The following is a 22,811-nucleotide window of genomic DNA, read 5'->3' as shown; positions in this document are numbered from 1 at the left end:
TAATTGAAGAGAGTGCTATGAAAACAAAAGTGCTCAAAAATACATGACAGCCAAAACTGAAAACAGGGCCATTATTCTTATTTTCCTAAAAGCAGATATTTTTGGAAGTAGGAGGTTTTTCACCACACAGTGACACAGCAAACACTGATGCTGTTTTCCATATCACTGTCTCAACATGAAAGACTTTTTTTGTGAGGTAGGAAGGCTGCTACAAGTGTGTGTTTGGTGTTTGAGGTGACGACACCTCGTGCACGGAGAAAAGGGAGTTTTATCGACAGGTGTGACTCCTGACCCTGCCTCTGTCTGCCTCTGTCAACACATACAGGCCTGATGTCTCGGCTCGGGCATGGAGAGACACGCCGCGCCGCCACCGCAGTCTTTGTCTGCTCACCTGGATACAATATCCAGTACGCGCTTGTAACTGGTTTTGACTATTCAGCTCTTGTAAGCATTCTGAAGTCTCTCCTTTGACGAGTTAAAAGCCACGGACAATGGGTTGATTGTACATAAAGCGTGTAGACATTTCTGCTTTCTTCTCGGCGCAGCAGATACGGCACAGTTATGCGGTGAACCGCCCTTCCATGAGTAATGAGGAGGGGTCTGACCGTAAACTACTTGTTGATGTTCGGCAGAAATTTGTTCAGTGGAGATGATGTCAAAGCCCAAACATCTATTGGCAATTCACCAGTGAGTTTCCTTAATTTATTTGCTGGACAGCGGGGTTAATCTTTTACACAATGATAACATTCCTGGCAAACCTCCTGGAAGGCACACACACACATACACGTGCATGCTTTCATTCAACCGGCAGATGATTCCAGATGTTTCCTAAACGGATGAAAGGCAGGGAAGCTCCTCACAAGCCTGCATTAGACTCAACTAAGAGTTGGACGCCAACCAGCTGGAACAGCCCAGGCCTCCATACTATTTCCTCCTCGCTGGCCCCTCCCAGACGCAGGCCCATAGTTGTGATTTATCTCCCCAGGATATGTAAGGCGCGTGGGGAGGACATCCCTATCGTTAAATGCAAAGCCCCGTGATAAGAGGCCGTGCAGGGGAAGAACAGATAAATAAATAAAACAAAAACCCAGCCTTGCAGAATACAGATGTCCTCCTTTCAGCACATTTGTTTTTGTATCGACTGGTCAGACATTGGCAGAAAGGAATTATTAAACTTCTCCAGTGGACTGTTCTGTCGTCACAGATCACTGATCCACCTCGTGGAAATATCAGGATGTTATTAAATCTGTCACTCCATCTCTACAGAGCTTGTGGTCTGGACCTCGGCTTACACAGACACACGTGAACATGCAAACAGGAGCTCACTGTATTTAGGCTCCAGCCACAACCTCAGGTGCGCGAGCCGCCCACACTTTCCTCCATTATATCTGATTAACGCAACATCACTGAAAGCCGCAAGCCTCTCAAAATGTCACTGGGAGTCAAAAGTGGGTGTGTTCTTCACCTGAATAGGAAGATTGTAACAATTATGGTGTTACCTCGGCGCGTACAATGGGCCCATTGTGCGACGTGCAACTCCCCAGGCTGCTGGTGGATCTGAGGCTTGGCGAGAGGAGAGTGGGACAGGGTGGAGGTGCAGAGCGAGCCCACCACTGAATCGCCGGCTTTGTTTGCAGACATATCCTGGGATTTTGATCATACAGTTGAAATGGCTGCAGCTCAAAGCTGCTTAGCTGTGCTTGTAGTCTGGGCTGCACATTGTCACACACATGTGAGGGCACGTTTAATCTCGCCATGAATATTGTGGATATCTCCTCAGTAAAAACATCTGGATTTAGTTTAAGGCACACAACATGCATTTAGTGCTTCAGTTAAAAAGCTTTTAAAAACCACCTGTGCTGACTGGCTTTTGTATGAGATGCTTTCTAATGTTTTTAATGTTACATTTTGTTTTATTACTCTTTGTTTTACCACTTTTTCAGAATCTCTGTTTTATTGCATTTTTTTGTGCGTATTCTTTTATTTCTATTTTTTTCTTGTGAAGCCCCTTGTAACTCTGATTTTGACAGATGCTATACATTTTCATTTTTTATTTATTTATTTATTCACATTAAAAAAAACAAACAAGGGAAATGGTGGAGTGGAGTTTAGGGGATGCTTGCCCAGGGCATCAAATGTGCTAGGTCCAGCCCTGTAGATCTGTATTGGACACTGTACACACTGCAGTCTGCTCGTGCCTCCTTTGTGAGGGAATGTATTTGTGTGTGTGTGTAAATGTGTGTGTGTTCATGGCTGTCACCTGCTACTGCTCTTTCAACTGGTTGTGATTCACCTGCATAGACGCATGTCTCATCATGACGGAGTCTCCTGTGTTTCAACAGGTGTCAGACAGCACAGTAACATGAACTCCTTCACATGAGGGAATATTCAGAGCAGGGATACACAGGCAGCAGTGTGTGTGTTTCTGAAGGATCGTGCAGAACTAGAGCATTCTCTATAGGGTACATGTAATTTTCCCAAATCTTAACCACATATTTAACTATAATTACATGCTGGTGAGATTGTATCTGACATCAGGGTAACTTTTATCATACATTCGACCTCACATTTCGAACTTTCTGTGCTTTGCCCGGAGATATCAGATATGTATCCACATGCGACTCTGCATGACTTCTGACCTGCTTAAGCGTGTCTGTACACTGGGGCATATGACCTTGGGAGTGTGCGTGGAGTGTGCCAGCCTTGAGTATGTGGGAGGATTAGTGTTCTAGATGTGTGAGCGTCAGATACACAACTTGCTGATTCAACCCTAAAGGTGTGTGTGTTTGTGTGCGTCAGACGCTGAGCTACTTTGCTCGGCCGAGCTAGGTGGGCGAATAATAAGATCACAGAGCACAGCCTCCATGCTCAGCTCCCGTGATCCCTCAGCTGATCCCGCAGCTGATCTGGCAGCGACAGCCTCCATGTTCCACTCAGTCAGCACACCAGCCGCTTTCAACCTCATCCAGGTTACTAAATATTAAGACTTGCTCTGCATTCATCGCCACCTGCTTAAACCCTCAAATAATCTCCTGATGTGGACGTGATCTTTCAGCAAAGTCACTCAGGGTGAGAGTGTAATAATGCAGGTGGTTTCATCCAAGGTGTATCGAGGCTTTGCTCACTACTAGTACTCTTTTTGAACAAGTCAGAGGTTAGTTCGTCGGGAGGCTGTTTCCATCAGCCCATCAGCGCTCTCTGGATACCTGCTTGACTGAAAATGGCGCTTCATTTCACCACAGGCTCTGTTGGCGTACTGCCTGACATGACCTCAGGATAAGTGCAGAGAGATACACACCTAACAGGTTATTTGTGTGTTGCTCTGTATGCTTTACTAATGCCATGCTTCGTGTCTCAGCATGTCCGCATTGTTTTTCTCATATGAGACCTCAGAACAAAGAAGAGATTTGACTATTTAGCAATGACTTGGCGCTGGGCTCTGCAGTGCTTTTTTTCTCCTACGTGCCTCATCAGAAAGACAATCCCTTTGCAGCGCACCGAGGAACAACATGATGATGAAATGGGGTCATTTTATATCCTGGGACGAACAGCATGCTCCCTGCTAGAAAAGCTGTAGTACAGCCTTTAAAAAACAAATGTTCCCCAGTATGTCTGCTAGGTGTGTTTTACTTTTTCACTCTGTAGGTGACAGTGCCTTTAAAACAACCCTGAAAGTTTCAGCTTTGCAGCGGTGAGGTAGTCATTAAACATCTGCACCACTATTTAGGAAGAACAGATTAAATTAGGCACTGAAATCTTGTTTATTATTCTGCATATTAAAGGAATACTTCACCCCCCAAATGTCAATTTTTATGTTGAAATACTCACCCTTTGTTGAATTTGTGAGGGAAACTGATAATCTCGCATGCCTCAGCTGAGCAAAAAATCCAAAAACAGAGAAAATTCTTGATGAATTGAAGTAAAAGGTGTCTCCAACAGCAAAACTATAACAAAACATCTGTTAACAAACTCTCACACAACTTGTGCAGTACAGTCCAAGTCTCATTTCTCCAGTCATTAGTACTTTCCAAACAAATGAATTTCACTAAGCACCGACCTCCGGGACTGAAAGATGAAGCCAACACTAAAGTACCAAATACTGTGGTTCTTTGAATGGCCATTAAGGCTGGCTCCAGAGGCCAGTTACTTCCCATAGACCACCATGTTAAAATGCCCATCTTTACAGCAGAAATAAACAGACTGGTACAAAAAAGCGGTTTTGGCCTCTATAGCTAATTTCCCTAGTCATAACAACTGTGTAGGGGTGAATTGCTATATAACTCACCTGTTTACATTTTATCAAGGCTTAAAATTAAGCATAATTAAGGCCAGACTCCATTGACGAAGACAGTATTTTTACCTCGCTGAACACGGGAGCTACTGGTCTACCACTCCCTTAATCAGTTATTTTGTTCTTGTAATAGTGTGACTTAGGTGTTTTAAAGGGTTAGTTTAGACCAACCAAAGTCACACAATAACTATGAATAGAGGCAGTGGTAGACCAGCAGCTCCCGTGTTCAGCAAGGTAAAATTACTGTTTTTATCAACAGAGTCTGGCTTTGAAGAGAGCGCAGATAAGTTTCACTTTTGGTTCAGCTCCCCTTTGGAAATGGCTGAGCATACAACTAGATAAATGAAACTTGGATTATACTGCACATGCTGAGTGAGAGTTTGTGAACAGATGTTTGGATATAGTTTTGCTTTTCTTAAACACAGACCCCTATGGCTTCAATTCATCAAGATCTTTTGGATCCCTTGTTCACTGGTGCTGGATGCTTTACAAGGTCAGTGTAACACAGGGTAAGTAACTGATATAAAAATGGTCGTTTGGGGGTTGAAGTATTCCTTTAAGTCTGCCCAATAACATTTTTAGGTAACAGAGAACATACTTCATTATGACAGTATGAGAATAGATCTGACATCCATACACTAGAGATGCATAAAAATCCAACCTAACTGCACTGCACTGCAATGTTCCAGTATGTCCTGTGTAGCAGCATCAAGTTCAAGAAACTGCAAGAAGTCTGAAAACCTCCGGAGGGAATGTTTGTGTCTGTGAACCCCAAACATGAACTCTTTGTCTTCCTCATTGACCCTTACATGGTTTTCCCTGACCCCTACCTTCTACCATGAACCTGCAACCTCCTGTCACCTGTGACCACGTCTGTCACCAGCTTGTGAATCAGCAGTTGAGACGAGTATCGCATTCACAGCAAACCACACCACCGACTGAACTCCGGGTTTCCGAAGTCTAGTTCTCGTTACAGGCAGAATGGGACCCATTCAGAGGAGTGCCAGAGGATCTTAAACACCCCTCTGTATCAGCGCTCCAAGAACCAAACCACTGGGTCAAAATTTCCATAAAGAGCCACCGTGGTTAGTTTATACCACGTTTGACTGATTGTTATGTTCTAAATTGTTTGTTGGTTGTTTCTCCAGGCAAACCATGTGCTATATGTACAACTTTGCATGTGGATGGACACAATAGGCCAACTGTTCTCCTCCTGCATTTCCTTCTCTTGTTCTCTCCCTGTGTAAACACATGAGCTTATAATGTGAATTGATGTGCTTGTTGGCTGGCTGTGTCAGAGATGCAGCGATGGAAGAAATATTCAGGTACTTTAGTAACACCACAGTATGAAAAATACTATTAAAAGTAAAAGTCCTGCATCTAAACTATACTTTAGTAAAAGTACAGAAATATTATGAGCTAAATCAAAAGTAAAAGTACTCATTGTAGATACACAAAGGCCCCTTTCAGACTGTTTTAACATACTACTGGGTTATTATCACTAATATATTAATATAAACAGCATTTTAATGTTACTGCTGGAAAAAGTGGAGCTGATTATAACTACTTAATATGATGATCATGGTATGGTTTGCACTGTTAAATAAAAGTTTGTAGGTTAAATTCTCAAAAAGTAATGCACCAGAAATCGCATATAACCCACATAACCATGAGCCAGAAAGTTGCGCAAAACCCACAAAATTGGTAAGGCTGTGATCAAGTCACCAATGCGCTGATGAGAGTAAAGAAGGAAGTAGTGTTAAGAGTAAAAGTCCGAGTAACAAGGCAGTTTGAGGTGGTGGATGGGTCAAACAAACACAGGACTTTCCCCAGTGGACCAGTGTTTGTGTCCCATGTGAAACCAGGTCAACTTTTGAGTTTTTTTAAGGGTACAACCTCACCATGTTTCTTTTTCCTAAACCCAACCTATGTAACTTTACTTGTCTAAACCTAACCTACCTAACTTTGTGTTGAGTATAATGTTGAAATGTTGAAAACCCCATCTTACTCTTACTGACAGCATTCTCCCCTAATATGTAGAAAATGCACCACTGACGCTGTGTGTCCACTGAGAATGTATCTATATGTCTTTGTTTTGCTAATATACGCCTTCAAAAAGTACACCAACAAGTGTGTGCATAGGTAAGTGTTACTTGCTCACTTTTCAACCCTGAAAACCACACAGAAGAGAGCTAGGAGATATCTCCTCAAAGATCTCCTCCTCTAAGTATAAAGACTGAAAATGCCCAGGGAGTTTGACTCAACCTCATCAGCACTGGCAGATCATTGCATCTCTGATTGAAGACAGACGGCATCTCCTGCAGTGTTGAACTCTGTAACAATCTGTTTTGCTTTGTTTCACAGAGACACAGAGATCGGCAAGGCCTATATGAAATCAATATTATTTGGATAGTCAAATGTTTAAATGTTCTCCTGCAACGTTCGAGAGAGTTACAGAGCCAGAGTGTTGCACAGGAATGATGCCAGAGTCTTTGAGTAGATAGAAGGAGCTCACTGTGTGAGCCAGAGAACTTGGGCATTAACAAAGGAAGGCACTCCTGCTTCTTTCCTCCCACCCCCCACAGTCTCTGAGTCTACCATGGCTGTCACCCAGCATCAGGGAGCCTAATGGCTGAAGCTTTTTGTGTACAGCATCCTGGACTGATCGAGTGAATCGAAGAATGAGTGTACCCATCTCATGTCACAGGGCCGAGGAGAAAAAAGGAGGGACGTGGGCCAGAGCTCTTTCTCCACAGGAAGCCATGAGAATCAGATCAGCGAGGCTAATCTGGAGAGCGGAAGTCGTCCTGGAGAAAGGGGTGCTCTAAAGATACACTTTTTCTTCGTGAGGCAGATTTTACCTTCAATACTGGTCCCTGTCTCTCTAGCTACCCCTGCAATGGTATATTCATCTTTGATCGCCTGGTTGGCTAATCCTCGAGCCTCAGAGCCACCTGGACCTGCAGGACTAATCCATATCTGATCTCTGTGAAATTCAAAAGCAAAACAGAGTTCACTTTTATTATATTGCTTTCATAAGAGTTGCCCACCTGCCCTGTCCAAATGAGCTCTGACCCAAATTCCTCTTATGAGCGCTCAGCGCTGTAGTTCCTCAGGTTTCTGTGTGCTGCTGAGAGAGGGATATGAAGGAGCTGATAACATGGTGTTGGGAACAGCTTGAAGGCATCAAGGGCTAATTCAGCATGGACTTGAGCATGTCGCTGTGCTCAGGCCTTGGCAACATCTAATCTCTCCTGCCATCCTTTACATGGCTTGCAATAGATAGAGCACAAGGAACATGGGGACTGCCCTTTGTTCTAAACCCTTTCTGTCCGAAAAATGTTCCACTGGACCACAAGCCCATTTCAAATGCCTGTTGCTCTGAAGTCCTGTTTCTCTGAAAATACACACTTCCTGCAGTTAGATAACCCAACAATGCTGTGGTGAATGTGTGGCTAGGTTTAGGCACAAAACAAACAAACAAAACAAAACTCATGTTTCAGAAAAACATCACATTTTGGCATAAAACACCCAGGTTTGGTGACACAAAATTCACTGGTAAAACAGGGACGGATCGGTGAAAAACACCTGGGTTTAGTAGTTCAAACGCTGCTGGGAAATGCCGTGAAGGATAGGTAAAAACACCCTAGATTGGTGGCTCAAATGCAGCTGAGAAACGCTGCAAACGCCTGAACGCCGGCTTGAAATGCTGCAAAGGATTGGAAAAAAACATACCCAGGAGTGGTGGATCCAATGTCGTTGGGAAATGCAGCGAAGAGTTGGTAGAAACACCGGGATCGGTTGCTCCTACGTTGCTAGGAAACGTAGCGAAGGGTTGATAGAAACACATGGGATGGGTGGCTCAAACACAGTGAAAGGTCAGTAAAACACCCAGGGTTGGTGCCTCAAACGTTGCTTGGAAATGCTGCGAAGGGTGGTAAAAACACCTGGGATCGGTGGCTCAAATGCTGCTGTGAAACTGAAACTAACTGCAGGGAATGTGTATTTTTGGAGAAATGGGACTTTGGAGCAATGGGCGTTTGTTTTTGGAATAACAGCCTGTTGAAGATATAAGCCTTCGGTCCAATGGGACATTTTTTGGACTAGTGAGGGTTCGGAATTTTGGACACCGGTACCATGGCTTGGCACCAGGAACACAACCGTGACATTTTTGGGGCTTTCTCCCCTTTGGCCTCCTTATTTCAGTGTGTTTTTTCCCTTCCCACAAGCACATACACATTCAGTAAGCAATATATCACCATTAGGGCTCAAACAAAAGACAGGCTTTGTCTTCCCATGGCTTGCAAAAACTTCAGGGAATTTTGAGTGAGATGCGCCAGTTGCTGCATACTTCAAATATATCACTTCCTCCCACATATTTTCACACTGACTGGATGTATGGACTTTACTACCAGCAGTACAGCCACTGACCATGCTACTGATTGAGACACTGGGGGCTGCAGAGCTGGAATGTCCACTATGTTCATCGCCATGATGTTTAAGCAAGACTGACAAAGTCATGCAAGGTGTTGGAGGAGATACAAACGCCATGTCTGTCTTCAGATACGACAGGCACTTCATAATGACAGGGTTCCTGTTTACTAAGAGAGAAATACCCGCGCAGGTTGAAGCTCAGCTGCATTTCTGACAGTCTGGAAAGGAGCCAGAGAGGGATGATGACAGGCAGACGGCCTCTCGATGATATCAGCATGTGCCTTTGCATACCACAAGATATCGGACATGCTTGTGTGACTGCAGTTTACAGTTTATCTGCCCAAGATAGCGGACTTAAAGAAACAGGTTGAGACTAGCTTTGGAGAAGAGCAGCAGTGTAGGTATTCTCAGAGCAGGAGTTTTAACACGAGGGCAAGCTCTCAGTCCTAAACTGTCTTTTAAAACCAGTGCAAACAATGGGTTTGTTCACTGTCCACTGTTTTACATAACACAGTTCTCTCAACAAGGGTTTGTGTAATCGTGACAAGCCTGGTTTCTTGTTATCCCACAGTGGAACAATCAAAGAAAAAACAGAGTAGTTAAGGAAAGAGGGGACAGTGAAGACAAACACATGCAGACACATAAAAATCACATCCTGTCAGCAGCCTAATCTACTTTATGACTGCTTTTTCACCTGGAGGCGAGCTCCAGGCATAAAAGTGAGTCACACTCAGCAAGAGTTTGGGACAACAGGCTTGACAAAGAAAACAATCCTGCCCTTCCCCCTCAAACTCCTGCTGCCTCCCCCTCCTTGACTCCCTAAACTCCTCTATCCCAGGCTACATAACACATATTTACCACCTAATCCCCTAATTCAAACTGCTCCTCTGTTGAACGTCATGGTTCCTCTGCCAAGTTTCAACCTACAACCAAAGCACACCGTATGATTAACTGCCTGTTTCTCGGTCTCCTGCTATCTGTCAACAATTTGTCTTTTTCCCATCGCTGTGCCCCACGCTACGCTCCTACCACCAGTGAAACTTCTGACAGGTGGAGGGTGAGAGCTAAACCTGCGTCCTTTGAGCTGCAGTGTGAGAGGACAGCAAGCGATCAAGCAACTGGAAAAACAAGAAGAGGGCAGAAACACCCTCTTCTTAAAAGAGATTAATGTCTGAACCTAATAGAGATTAAGTCCTAGTTGTGTAATATATAGTCATTATAACCAGGCTTTGAGCAGGGCTGCAATTAGATGTTATTTCCATGTTAGTCTTATCTGTTTGTTATATGTGTCGGTTAATAATTTAGTCTATAAAGTGTCAGAAAAATGCTCAAGGTTTTTAAATGGCTTGTTTTGTCTGGCCGACACCTCAAAAATCAAAATATTCCCTTTACAATGTTCTGAAACAGAGACTCTAGTAACTCTGGATTCAACAATTAGTTAACTTTACAATATTTAGGACACAGTGATTTGAATAAGGGTTTCATAGCAATGACTGTATGTAACGATGGACAGCGCACCTCCACTGTACAAAACTGTCTTGTGCTGGTGACTTCATTTGGAGCCAGAGTCTGTGCGGTAATCTCCATGACATCGAGTTCTTGTCGTCTGACCCATCGTTAGCAGCGCCACGGATTGGGAGCATATCATTTGGCTCACACAGCTGACGGTTCTGACGTCACACTCCCATTTTATAGCATCAAATAACTTCAAACCAAAAAACACTTGTGTAACCGGTGGACTTGTCTGCATTGTGTTGATATGAAGAGGCCCAGACAGTGGATATCTTTGGAGGCCATCTCCGTTTATTCCTGACAACTCTGACAGCAAGAGGTTACAACAAATTCCTCCGTCAGTTACAACCATATAACTCGAGCCCCTCTCCCACAGAGTACAACAGCAAAAGGGGTGGCCATGTTATATTCAATTCACTACAATAAAACACAGAAAAATACCCGACAGCAAGAGGTAAAAACAAAATCCTCCGTTAATTACGACCATATAACTCGAGCCCCTACACATATTAGGTGGCACAGGAATATGTTAGCATGTTATACAATAAGTTTAGGCTGAAAAATGACCTTATAAACAGCTTAACAGCACTTAAGTACGGACTAAAGTACTACGAGAGCAATGTGGCTTACCTCTCCCATTGAGTGCAACAGCAAAAGGGGAGAGGTAAGGTGGGAGACACCCCATTATAGGTGAGGTACCCCCAAAGGTGAACGTAGGGGTACAGAAACTGAGTATCAACTGTTCCATGTATTGACAATGGAGGCCTAAGTGTGTCAGATAATAACTTTGTTACACATATAACTGCTGTATAATTGACCCTGTTACACTTGGACATACATCATCATGATGAGAACTACCTAAATTTTAAGAAGCCATCATCTGTAAAAATTGATATGACATGTAGCCTACTTGTAAGTCTGGCCCTTGTCCCATACTAAAATGGAGTGGGCAGGGTTTACAACCTACACTGCAACCAGCCAGTGGGTTGTTTTGGTTTCACTTCTTGACAACTGTCATGTCGTTTGTCTTTACATATTGCGGTGCCACAAACACCTTTATACAGCTTTTGCCCTCTTATTAAGAGTTCCCTTATAATTACGAATACAACAAGGAAGTTGTGTAACTCACAGACATAATGGAGAAAATCTTACAGGTGTAGCTTAGGTGTAACACTGCAGGTGTCATTGTTAAGGCTCCTCAGACACCGTGTTGAGACAAGCCTGTTACCTTATCGGGGTGTAACTGCCAGCCAGCCTGCAACACTACAAGGGCTGCACAGAAACCAGACTTCTAATACCCTGACTAGATTGCACAAACGATACCAAAAAGTTGCTCAATGTGATGTCTGGGAGACGGCTGAGATTTTCAGCAATTTTATTAGAGAGGGAGAATCATATTAGAAATATACTTGCACATGCATCTGAGGTTTGTGGGGCTCCTTGGTGGCATGCGGCCCAGGTTAGGACATGTACCCTACATATCAGGTCAGTGAGACTGACATGTCAATCACCAAGCAGCCACAACCAATTTGGGGTCCTAAGAAATCAGAGAGGAAAAGTAGCAGTTAGAAACGGCTCTGGTTTTCCTTGTCAGACAGGTTTCTTGCCCAAGCCAAACACCATCCGCACATAAAATATCTTGTTTCGCAAGGAAACGTATGGCCCAGGATCCACAGCTTGAGTGATGTGTAGTTTATGTTTACAGATGCACCCGGTGGTTAACGGATCCCGCCACTCTGCAAGTCCCTGCAGCTTTTGTTGCACTTGAAAACAGAGCTGAACTATAAAGCTCCGGAGTGTGGTTGGGACTTGTGTGTCATTAAGTTACAGATCAATTGTCAAAGGATTAATAGTGATTATTATTTTCATTGGATGTTCTGAAATGACTCTTTGACCTGAGAGCTGTCTGGTATGCATGATGTGGTTTTCCTGGCATGTGGTTTTCCTGATTCCCACTCATCTTATAAATGAACGATTGCAAAAATACATTTAAATCCCGGAGCCACTGTGACATTATTCAGATTTCAGGCATAGAAGCACCATTATTTCACATAAAACAACATGGGAAGTTGTATTTACTCAACCAATACTTAGGACTTTCATTCATTTATTCCTTGATGTGGCAAATATTTGCAGATGTTTGCGGGGCCAGATGACCAGAGCACCAAACCATGATTTTCAATTTCAGCTGGTTCTTCTTTCCAGCCGAGAAATCCTCTGGACATAAATAAAACAGCCAATATGCTCCAAGATGGTGAGTAAACTTTCCACAGTGTCTGTGGCCCCTTTCACTCCATGTTTCTCACACATCATTTAAACATAACAAATACTTGAATCACCAACTAACCAAATCTGTGGTGGTCATTAGGGTAACTGCTAATATACTGTTAATAACACACCATAGTTCCCACTCATTGTTACCAATGAATTTTCATCACTTTCCCATAACTTTTCAATAATATTTTACCCAATTTCCATGACTAGGTAGGCCAATATAGCAATCATAGGACGCTGTAGTAAGGCTCTTACTCCAGTGTGCTATCCCCCATGAAAGGCATTGCTGCAAAAATGCATGGAATATAGTATGCCTTTTTGTCTACACATACAAGAGATACTAAGTGATAACATTATCTGGCCTGGCTATGGCAGGCGTGAAATATATGCCTACACTAGCAATATGTTGAGCAACCTTTTAGTAGTCTTGATGCTTTCTCCCTTCAGTATTGCTGACATGAGCTGTTTCCTACATGTTGCCATGTCAAATGTTTGGTGCAGAGCCTACATCCTGTGCAGTTAGCTTCAGCCTTTGTCAAGCTACGTTTTAGACTTGATGTTTGAAAGCCATACATCATTAAACATGCACTTCCCAAGCGTTTGCAGGTAGGTAAACTGCTAGCACTTGCCAATTATAATCGCCTGTTAGACATTCCCACTGCCGACTAGCTGCACTCCCCATTTCAATCCTCACACAGCACAGCACTAGATTTTTAAATTATTACATCTTTCGAATTTCGCATAACGTGCATGTTTGGGATTTCATGAACATATTTTAAACATATCCAAAACATTCTGTTGGAAATGTAGTCAAACTGAGCGGTAATACAGTTGGGTTGCTGTAAGGCTGCAGTTAAACTTAACATGACTTTATTCTGGTGGCAGTTTATGACAATTTTAATCAGATCTTGCTTAATTTGCTTGCTGCTTAACAGGAAGCTTGCTGTTGTAATGATAGTTACTTAATTCAATCCATGTACCAAAAATAAACTGCTTTTGGCAAGTTTTGTTTGCAGATGCATCACACAGTTTTCATGTTATTTGCTCCCATGTAGCCTGACTTAACTAATGACTTCAGGAAAGACTGACTGGGTGAAAATGTTCTTAGACTGTTGGTTGAGAGTGGAGGGAGGCTCAGAGGAATCCCAGAAGGTCAATCTAATGTGGCCAGTATTTATGAGGGAATAATGCTACTAATTTCAAATTTAAAAGTGACATTTTTCAGTTTCCATTAGAGTAGAAAAGGTGAACATGGCCTGTTGTTGCCCTTCGCAAACAAAACTCTTGACTTGTATGCTTACTTCACGTGCCGTCGGAACTTTGCACACGCTTGAATTATCTCAACGCGTTTAAATGAAGCATTAAATAAATAAATAAATAATGGAAAGGTGGGAATTTTCTATCAGGATTTAATTACTCAATTACTTCAGTGGAATCATATTAGCCTATATCTGTTCTCACATTTTTATATTTTTGGTTGTTATAAAATAATTAGTCTACACGCTGTTCATAAAAAAAAGAGCTTTGTTTTCTTGTGATGATGTAATCACAAAATAATTATTCTTCTGGTATAAAAAGGAGAAAAAAAGACAATATACAAATGCCACTGTTGGTATATAAATAACTGTCACGATTACAAAGGCAAAACAAACAAACAAACAAACAAAATCAACCACAAAAACAAATCTCTACCCGTGTACTCTGTTGATAATTACTGATCTGTTAGGCATCTTTTGTGTCTAATCTCATGCATGTTACATATATGTATTTTGAATAAATTCATTATAAATAATAAAGATGATACATTTTTTTACTTACAACTCCACTTGGACTTTAACGCCAATGACTCGTAACTTGAAAATGAAAAGTGTTTTAAAAAGTGTGGCATGACACAATTAATTTCTCTTCATTTCCTGAATGTACTCACGTAACCACAGTCCTCTCCCAGCAAGCTGACAATTAATTCTCCAGAACCATGTTGTTTGAACCAGCAGCAGCCAATGAAACTGCAGGACAGAACCATGAAGAAGTTTCATTATAGTACCAAACCCCAGTAAGTAAAAATAACACCAAAGATAATTTAGTTTGTAGCCTACATAAACTAGGTGGGGGCCAACGGAAATCTGTATCAGTATCAGTAAATCAATCATTGCAGTATTCAAAACGTGTGGGTCAAAAATGACAGACAGAGATGCAACAACTACCAAATTTGTTCAAGATTTGAAGTTGCAAAGAACGGTTAGTCGAGGCTAATAATGCATAGTTACCAAGCTAAAGCTTAGCTAACATTATTACTGTTAAACTTCAATTAGTAACCCGGGCTATTATTTGCTTAAATCAGTGAAATCAACAGGCCTATATTTGGGACAGGCCTTTATTTCCTTTCACACAAAACTGTCGCTCAGCAAAGATCAGGAAATACAATCAAATTGTGTATTTAAACCAGTATTAATATTACTTGTGGAAAAATGAAGCTTCAGATAACTTATGATTATAGATTAACCATTTAATCTAGCGCCAACAGACAGCGCATCAGAGAGAGAGAGAGAGAGTTATGGCACTTGAGGATTACGGCACCCGGAATTCCGACACAACGCCACTTTATCCTGTTAAATCAATACCCATAACTTGGATTCATTTTTATAAAAAACCCTTTTGATTCTTTTGATCTGAGAAATCCTATGGACTAAAGAAATATGAATAACTTACAGAGTATTTAAGGAATGGACACATAATTTGAGGTAGCCAACAACCCGCTTTTTACAACTTCTATTAAAAAAACAAACAAAACAAAACAATTTGGCAACCAGACCAGGCCTCTAAATGAGACAGGCTTTTATTCATAAAAATGTGTAGCCACACCGGGCCAGTAAATGGGACTGGCCGTCTAATTGGGACTAGGCTTTTCATTGAAGTTTTACGTACTTTGTTGTTAAAATGGACTTACATTTGGTGAAGAGTGCGTCATGATTTGTTTTTGTTGATTAGTCGTGACTTGGGACTTGATTGCAAAGACTTGTGACTTACTTGTGACTAGAGAAACAATGACTTGCTCCCACCTCTGGCTAAAAGCAATTTAACACTGCACAAGTACGTTTTCACACTGCGAAGCTCTGGGGTCGGAGCCTCGGCTGAGCACGTGAACGCACCATACGTGATAAACTGCTGTGGATGGGGTGTGACGTGGAGAGCAACCAGGGCTGCGGGAACACAGTCGGAGCTGAACTCACTCCACAGTTTTAACGGAGGGCAGCCAGTCGGCACCGGGACCGGACGCGACGGAGTTTGAACAGGCGCCTTATATCAAACTGAACCTCCCGGGAAGCAGAGGAGAGACCCCGGGGAGCAGCACAGAGCAGACCGGGGGCACATGGAAACGCTATGTCGCTGGGAAAACGGCGGCGGACTTCTTCATAGTTTCACTCGAGAGGAGGCGAAGTGAGCTGCGAGATAAACATGCTCACCCCGATGCTGGCCTCCCTGCTGCTGCTTCTGACCCTCCTCTGTCGGATCTCTTTCTGCCAGTATTCAAGCGACCAGTGCAGCTGGAAGGGCAGGTGAGCTTCACGGTCCTGATTAATACCAGGTTAAATAATAATAATAATAAAGTTTAAAGTGAGCTGCAGCGCCCTGAGGTGACTGAGACCGAAACTCAGACTTGGGCTGCGGTGATGTGAATCAGCCTGCAGGGGTAAATGAAACAGAGACATAAATTAAGACAGAAATATATGCCTTTACTTTATTAAGAAGTATAATATTTTTGTGATATACAAGCAAATAAAAAGTGCAACAGTCTAAAAGACACGTGAGATTTGCTCTGGGTGGTGCTGGATTTATGAATGACTAATTGACAATGTTATCACAATAAGATATGACTCACTATCTCATGTTATTACATTCATATTCACTATTATGAACTTGGAAGTGTAACAATAAAGCAACATGACACACTGACTTATTATCCTGTTGTTGGTAAGTTAGTTTAAGGGTTAAAATCCCCCACTAAAAATACTTAAGTATTCTCAGGATTACATGCACAGATTCCCAAGAGCTTTTAAGTATTTTTGGTTTTTCAGATTCTCAAACCTCAGGCAGCATATACTGGAAAATTTCACCTCCCATCAAACATCTGCTGAAATCTGTTTTGCACTTGAGAGGCTGTGCCTCAAATAGTGTGGTTTTGTTTTTCATCCTCCAGTCAGGAGGGGTAGGCGAAATTCAGCACTTTGAGCCCTCAACCAATAATCTGTTGTTCATTAGGGAGACTCTTGACTAATCTCCTTTAATTGCATGCAGAAGTGATGAAGTTCGAAAGGACTTAATTAGAGGCATGCTGAGGAGAGCCTGGTTATGGGGCTTCAGCTGCATATGCTCAGCATGTGCCATGGGTTACTTTAGATCTATGGCAAATTTGAATTTCAGCATCTCATTTTCAGGAAACTGGGCGTTTCTCCCCCAGAGTCAAACCGCTAGCTTGGCATGCGCACGCTGGTGGACTGCTGATGGCTTCCTGCCTCTGGCTTTGCCACAGAATGACTGACAGACTGGAGTTTTCAAACCCTGACCAGGCATTAAGTTCTGGAGGGAGTCATTTGGTCATGCTGGCGCCAGAGTCCGAAGTGCTGCCCGGACAAGTCTCTTCCAGTCTCTTTGGTGGCTTGAAAGCAAGGGGAGGTTCGGTGCGTGACCTGCATTTGCACTTGCATGCAGCAGGCCCGGCTACTGTTGCTGCCGTTGTCTGCCCAGAAGCCCCTGTGTCCCTCCATTCATCCATTTCTGCCTCCAAACTCTTCCCAAAGGCAGCCTGCCAGCCGTGCATTTTGCCAAAGCTCTGCGAGGAACAATGTGGTATGGGGAGAGTGTGTGTTGGAGCTGAGGTCATTTTGGCTGCTCCGGCTCGTGACTGGTCATGCAGCCAGTCTTGCGCACAGACGGCCATTAATGCTGCAGGAGGAATGTGGTCTAATGTCCTTACAGTCTGCCAGAGGTCTTCACCTCGGTCGGTTAACTCAGGCTATAAATGACCAGAAATCATTTTAAGATTACAGAATAATCCCTTTCTGCGGAATTAAATAGAAACAGCTCGAAAAACACACAAAGACAGCTTTCACATTCTTGGGTTTCTGTAATTGTACACTTTTTCAGACATTCTTGACAATGCCTGCCTGTTTGAGTTTCAAGTGGTCGATATCCGCTGACGTCTTTCCCTTTCCTTTCCTCCAGCGGTCTCACTCACGAAGGCCACGCCAGGGACGTGGAGCAGGTGTACCTACGTTGCTCTCAAGGCTCTCTGGAGTGGCTGTACCCCACGGGGGCCATCATCGTCAACCTACGACCCAACACGGTCTCCCCTGCCGCCGCCCGCCTCTCCGTCTGCATCAAACCCTACGCGGACTCCAGCGGCACCAACATCTACCTGGATCGTAATGGCAAGCTGCGGTTGCTGCTGCGCGAGCAGGACCAAGGTCAGGGCAAGGTGCAGTGCTTTAGTATCCAGGAGGGGGCGCTTTTCATCGAGGCCGTCTCGCACATGGATATCAGCCGGCGGATCACGGCGTTCCAGTACGAGCTGGTCAACGACAGGCTGGGACCAGAGGTGCACTCACTGGGCGGTAAGATGCTTCTTCGTTATGATGCTTTTACGGCACAATATTAGCAGCAAACCTGAAATTTTATGACATTTTTGATAAATAATCATCAGTAAAGTGAGTATGAATGACTAAGTGAGTAAAAGTAACAGTCTGGTAAGTTTAGAAAATTACATTATTTTACTGTAATTCAGCCTTTAAAACCAGGAAAAAACACACATCCGATACCCAAACTCCAAGACGATATCTAGTCCCATATCACGACATTGATGTGATCTCAATATATTGCCCAGGCCTTATGATAAAGGTCTGCAGACTTGATTGATTCCCTCTAGGTCTGGTTTCCTTTGTGCTTTGTCCCTGTGGTGTGTGTGCTGTGCACTAAATGCAGCCATCTACTGGTGGAAACTTTTATTAAGTTGGACTCTAATAGCTGGAAACTCAACATTTGCTTCCAGGACTCTGCTAATTCTGAAGCCAAAATCCATTTCTTTGGTAGCATTGTCTGTACATTTTGGTTTTGGGGGGAATATATTTCTTGTCAAAATCAAACTCTCGCTGCGAGTATCAAGACATCAAAATTTAAAGCCTTTAAGTCTTTATGGAGCTTTTTTAAGGATAAAATGTTCAGCTCATTTCACAAGCATTCACGCTTGATTTGACTTTGGCTCTAAACTGTTATTGTTTTTTTTTATTAGTGTGTGTGTGTAGAGGCGCAGCCAAACAGGGGGCCTCCACTGAAAAACAGCCGCCTTTTTTCACGCTGCGTACCTGCCAAACCTGCACGGTTTCAAGCTGCGCAACTGTGCGAGCAACCGTGTTGTTGTTTTTTCCGCCTAAAGCAAAATATGAGCAATATCAGGCCCACATCTGTTTTTACAGCTCTCTGTGTTCACATGTCCACATCCTGCGTCATTATCTGGCACGGCGGAGGGAGAGGGAGAGGGTTAAACGCAGAGAGCACCGAGCGTGGAGTTGTTTTGGCCACATTCGTGTTCTGCGCTGGGCTCTGCAGTGTAATCTGCTCGTGTGATGTGGCCTGAGATAGCACTGGGATGATTCACAAAGACAGTGGTCTCGTGTCATCTGAAGCCCGGACGGGTGGATTGATTGCTGCTTCGCTTCTTCTCATCTTCTTCTTTTTTTTCTTTTTCCCCTGCCTCTTCCCTTCTTTCCTCTTCTCTCTGACCCACTGTGCTGGGATTGAGTTGCTCACCGTCAGGCTGGAATGTATCTCCAACCAGATGTTGGGAGGACCTTCTCGGAGCATATAGGCTTATTCCCCCCCGCTCCTCCTTTTCTTGCTGTCACTCCCTTTCAGCTCACTTAAATTATTCCCTTTCCCTCTATTTCCTACCTCCTTAATTTCTTTCTTGTCTATTTATCATTCTAGTATTTTCCTTCTTCATTCCTCTCCCCTTCATATATCTTCTCTCTCTCTTCCCGGCCGTTTGAAGTGGTTTTCGTCTGTGCCGAGTGGTATTAGCGAGTTGTGCTCCATTACAGCGGAATGCGTCGGGGCCCAGATGTTGCAGGGACACCATATTGTGCCCCTCCACCCCTCCTTCACCACTCGTCCCATCCCTCATCCCTCTCTGCTCCTGTGAAGTGGTTCTGATCAGAGTGGCGCTGCATGTGCACGGGCCAGAGAGAGATGCTGACTCGGCTCTTAGCCCATTCCTGTGGTTCTGTTTCATGTCTGACATGTGAGCCCTGCTCGGCTCTGCTTTGGAGGAAAGAGAAAAAAAAAAAACACGCCTGGGTTTCGGCCTCGGCTCTGGGCTGCTCCGTCTGATGCTATGGCAGCACGCAGGCTCACTTCAAAGGGCCTTTGCACTCTGCTCTGGGCGAGGTCGGTCGCTCTGAAGTCTTCCCGGCTCTCCAGCTGTTCTTCAGCCGTCCGAGCTTGTGGCTGTTTGACCTCTGATCCCGCTGGTGATGCGGCAGCGCCTCATGTTGCTACACACGCTGACCTAAGACATGCTCACCCCTCACCCCTATACTCTCAACTTCTGACACGCCAGCTAAAAATAAGCTCTTAAAGATGACACACACACATCTCTGGTTTTGAACTGAATTCGGGGTAATGGTCTGCGTATTCTCCTCCAGAATGCATCACTCCTGAAACCAGATTTTTCAGATTTATGACCAGTCTGTGGCTGTGTTTCCATTGCGCTAAATCCACCTGAGTTAACTGTTTTAATTATTCTGTCTCTAATTTAATGGATGAACACCCACTGCCACCCCACCCTCAGCCCGCTGCTGACTCGACACCCCTCCCTGTGCCCCCCACTCCTCCTCTCCCCACCTGCCCTTGTGTGCCACTCTGCCGCAATGGCAAACCACAGCAGATCTAGGGCTAATAAAGGCGTTCTGGTCAGGCCAGCCCTCAGGACCACCTGAGTCAACTAATCATTGACTTGACTGCTCTTATTTAGGGCCCTTTCTCCTGCTATAAAACACTCTGAAGGCGGGCTGGCTGAGTTGCTGCTCTACAGCCATCAGTCAGAGGTGAACTGTAGCCTGGGGCGGGCTTTTAAAGCGCTGGTTATTTCACTGTTTTAGACCCAATTATTTGCCCTCCAGTTATGAGAGCATGCCCGCTCATGGCTTTCCTTTATTGGTCAAGAAAAGATATGGTGATGTGAGGGGTTTGTCCTTCTTATCTGCCTCCCTTCTGAGGTGATTTCTACTTTTAAGGCTGTTAAAAACTCTATTTGATGTTACAGTCGAGCTAGAATCGGTGTGCTCACTGTTTCAGTCCCAGCAGGCCTGCTGAAGTGCTAACAGAGCTCAGGTCAGAGAGTTGGCCTCTCCTCATGCCTGCGCACTCCTTATCCTTTTCATCTGGTCCTTGTTTGTCATGGGGTGTCAAGGGGTTCCTCTCGTGGCGGGAAGCAAACAGAACAGCCCCCACGAGTATTAAACTCTCAGCAGCATTTTTATTGATCACATTTTTTTCACCATCGGCAGCATTCCCAGCTCTGTTTGGTGTAAAAACAAGGAGCTCATGACAGCTGAATCCTGCTCTGCCGTCTTTGTAAATAAATAATCATCCATCAACTGTGTGTGTGTGTGTGTGTGTGAGTGTGAGGAACACGCAGTCCTACGTGGCTGGCCCAACCGCAGTTGTGTGTTTGTGTAAGAGGTACTTAACTGGGAAATTTGTGGACCCGTTAGAGATTTTTATCACGCTGCAAGACCAGTAGTGCCAAAGAAATCTTGAATTTTTCCTGTTTCTGTTGCTCTGCCAAACTCATCCACCTTCTCTCTTTATTTCCATTCAGCACCCTGTCAGCCCTGCAGTGACGCTGAGATGCTTCTAGCAGTCTGCACCAATGACTTTGGTGAGTTAAAAACGCAGTTTGGGAGAATTATAGCCTTCCCGCTGCTGTATGGTGTGCAGAAAGGTCCAATGAAAACACCATTATGTGTAGCATGAAATATAGCCATTACCAGTATCTAAATCTTGTCTTCCTGCTTTGTGTTTTCAGTGGCACGAGGCAGTATTAAAAAAGTGGAGCAGGAGGAGGAGCACTCGTCTGTCAGCGTGGAGATCAGCCGCCTCGACAGACAGAAGACCCAGGTTTTCGTATCTGGGGGTGTGAGGGTACGGAGGTGGACTGGTCACATCAAGATGCCCCTTCAGTGCGGGGTGAGGTCTGGGGAGGGCGAGTTCCTCTTCACCGGGACAGTGAGGTTTGGGGAGGCCTGGATGGGTTGCGCCCCACGCTACAAAGACTTCTTGCGGCTTTATCACGAGGCGCAGCAGCAGGGGACCAACCCCTGTCACGTGGACACTGATTGAGTGTGTTGACTGCCCACGCTTGGAATTATGACAAGTCCTCACTGGGTGGGGAGGAGAGCTGAACCAAGAGTTCATGCTCAGGAGAGACAGAGGCTGACAGACTGGCCCAGAGCCTCTGTCCTCTCCTGCTGTCTCGTGACTCTTTGGAGACAAAGACTGGAGCTCCTGAATGTTGCCAAGCAGCATGCTGGATCGACTCGACGCTCAAAGTCAAACGTGATGAAACGTGGAATGTGTTCGGACTGCCTTTCTCGCAGACGGGGAACTCCCAGATTTTAAATGTAGCAAAACCCCCATTTGGTTTTTATGTGTATAAAATGTGAATGAACATTGTATATTTTGAAGCTCTGCGTGCTTTGTAAAAACAAACAAAAAAGCTTGATGTACAGTTTTGAAGTTATTTCTTATGACAGAAATGTATAAAGTGAAAGCCTCTTATTTTTATTTTGTTAAAAAATGATTTGCAATTTTAATGCCTGGATTCATGTGTTCTTTTCAGGCTGTACAATTGTTTAAAAAAAAAAAAACAAGCCAAAAAAATTGAGAATAAAAGCTTTTTGTCCCTGGATAAGCGTTAATGTCTGTGGTGTTTACATGTCTAATAAATAATTGATGAAATCTACAGTGGGCACAGTCTAACTTTATCAGACTGTTGACTTGTGATGCAGTGCGCTGCAACAATTAATTGATTAGTTGTTATCTATTAAATGAATTGCCAACTTACCTGACAATCCATTGATCAGTTTAAGTCATTTTAATGAAAAAAAAAGTCAAATTCTTTGATTCTAGCTTCTTTAATGTGAATATTTTCCAGTTTCTTCACTTTTCTGTGACACTAAGCTGAATATGTTTGGGTTGTTGACAAGACAAGACATTGGAGGGCGTCATCTCAGGCTTTGGGAAA

The 22,811-nt window shown here is 43.8% G+C and overlaps 1 protein-coding gene across 1 annotated transcript; it reads left to right on the top strand.

The window, feature by feature from the left end:
* The first annotated feature begins 15,692 nt into the window (after positions 1-15,692).
* Positions 15,693-22,478, top strand: metrnla (meteorin like, glial cell differentiation regulator a). Its single transcript, XM_050069834.1, has 4 exons — positions 15,693-16,068; positions 17,735-18,123; positions 21,387-21,446; positions 21,594-22,478. Exons 1-4 carry the CDS (start codon positions 15,968-15,970, stop codon positions 21,905-21,907), a joined length of 864 nt encoding a protein of 287 aa, XP_049925791.1. The 5' UTR covers positions 15,693-15,967; the 3' UTR covers positions 21,908-22,478.
* The last annotated feature ends 333 nt before the right edge of the window (positions 22,479-22,811 follow it).

This window comes from Epinephelus moara, chromosome 18 (assembly GCF_006386435.1).
Source record: "Epinephelus moara isolate mb chromosome 18, YSFRI_EMoa_1.0, whole genome shotgun sequence".
Taxonomy (NCBI): Eukaryota; Metazoa; Chordata; class Actinopteri; order Perciformes; family Serranidae; genus Epinephelus; species Epinephelus moara.
This window is presented reverse-complemented; position numbering and strand designations above follow the sequence as displayed.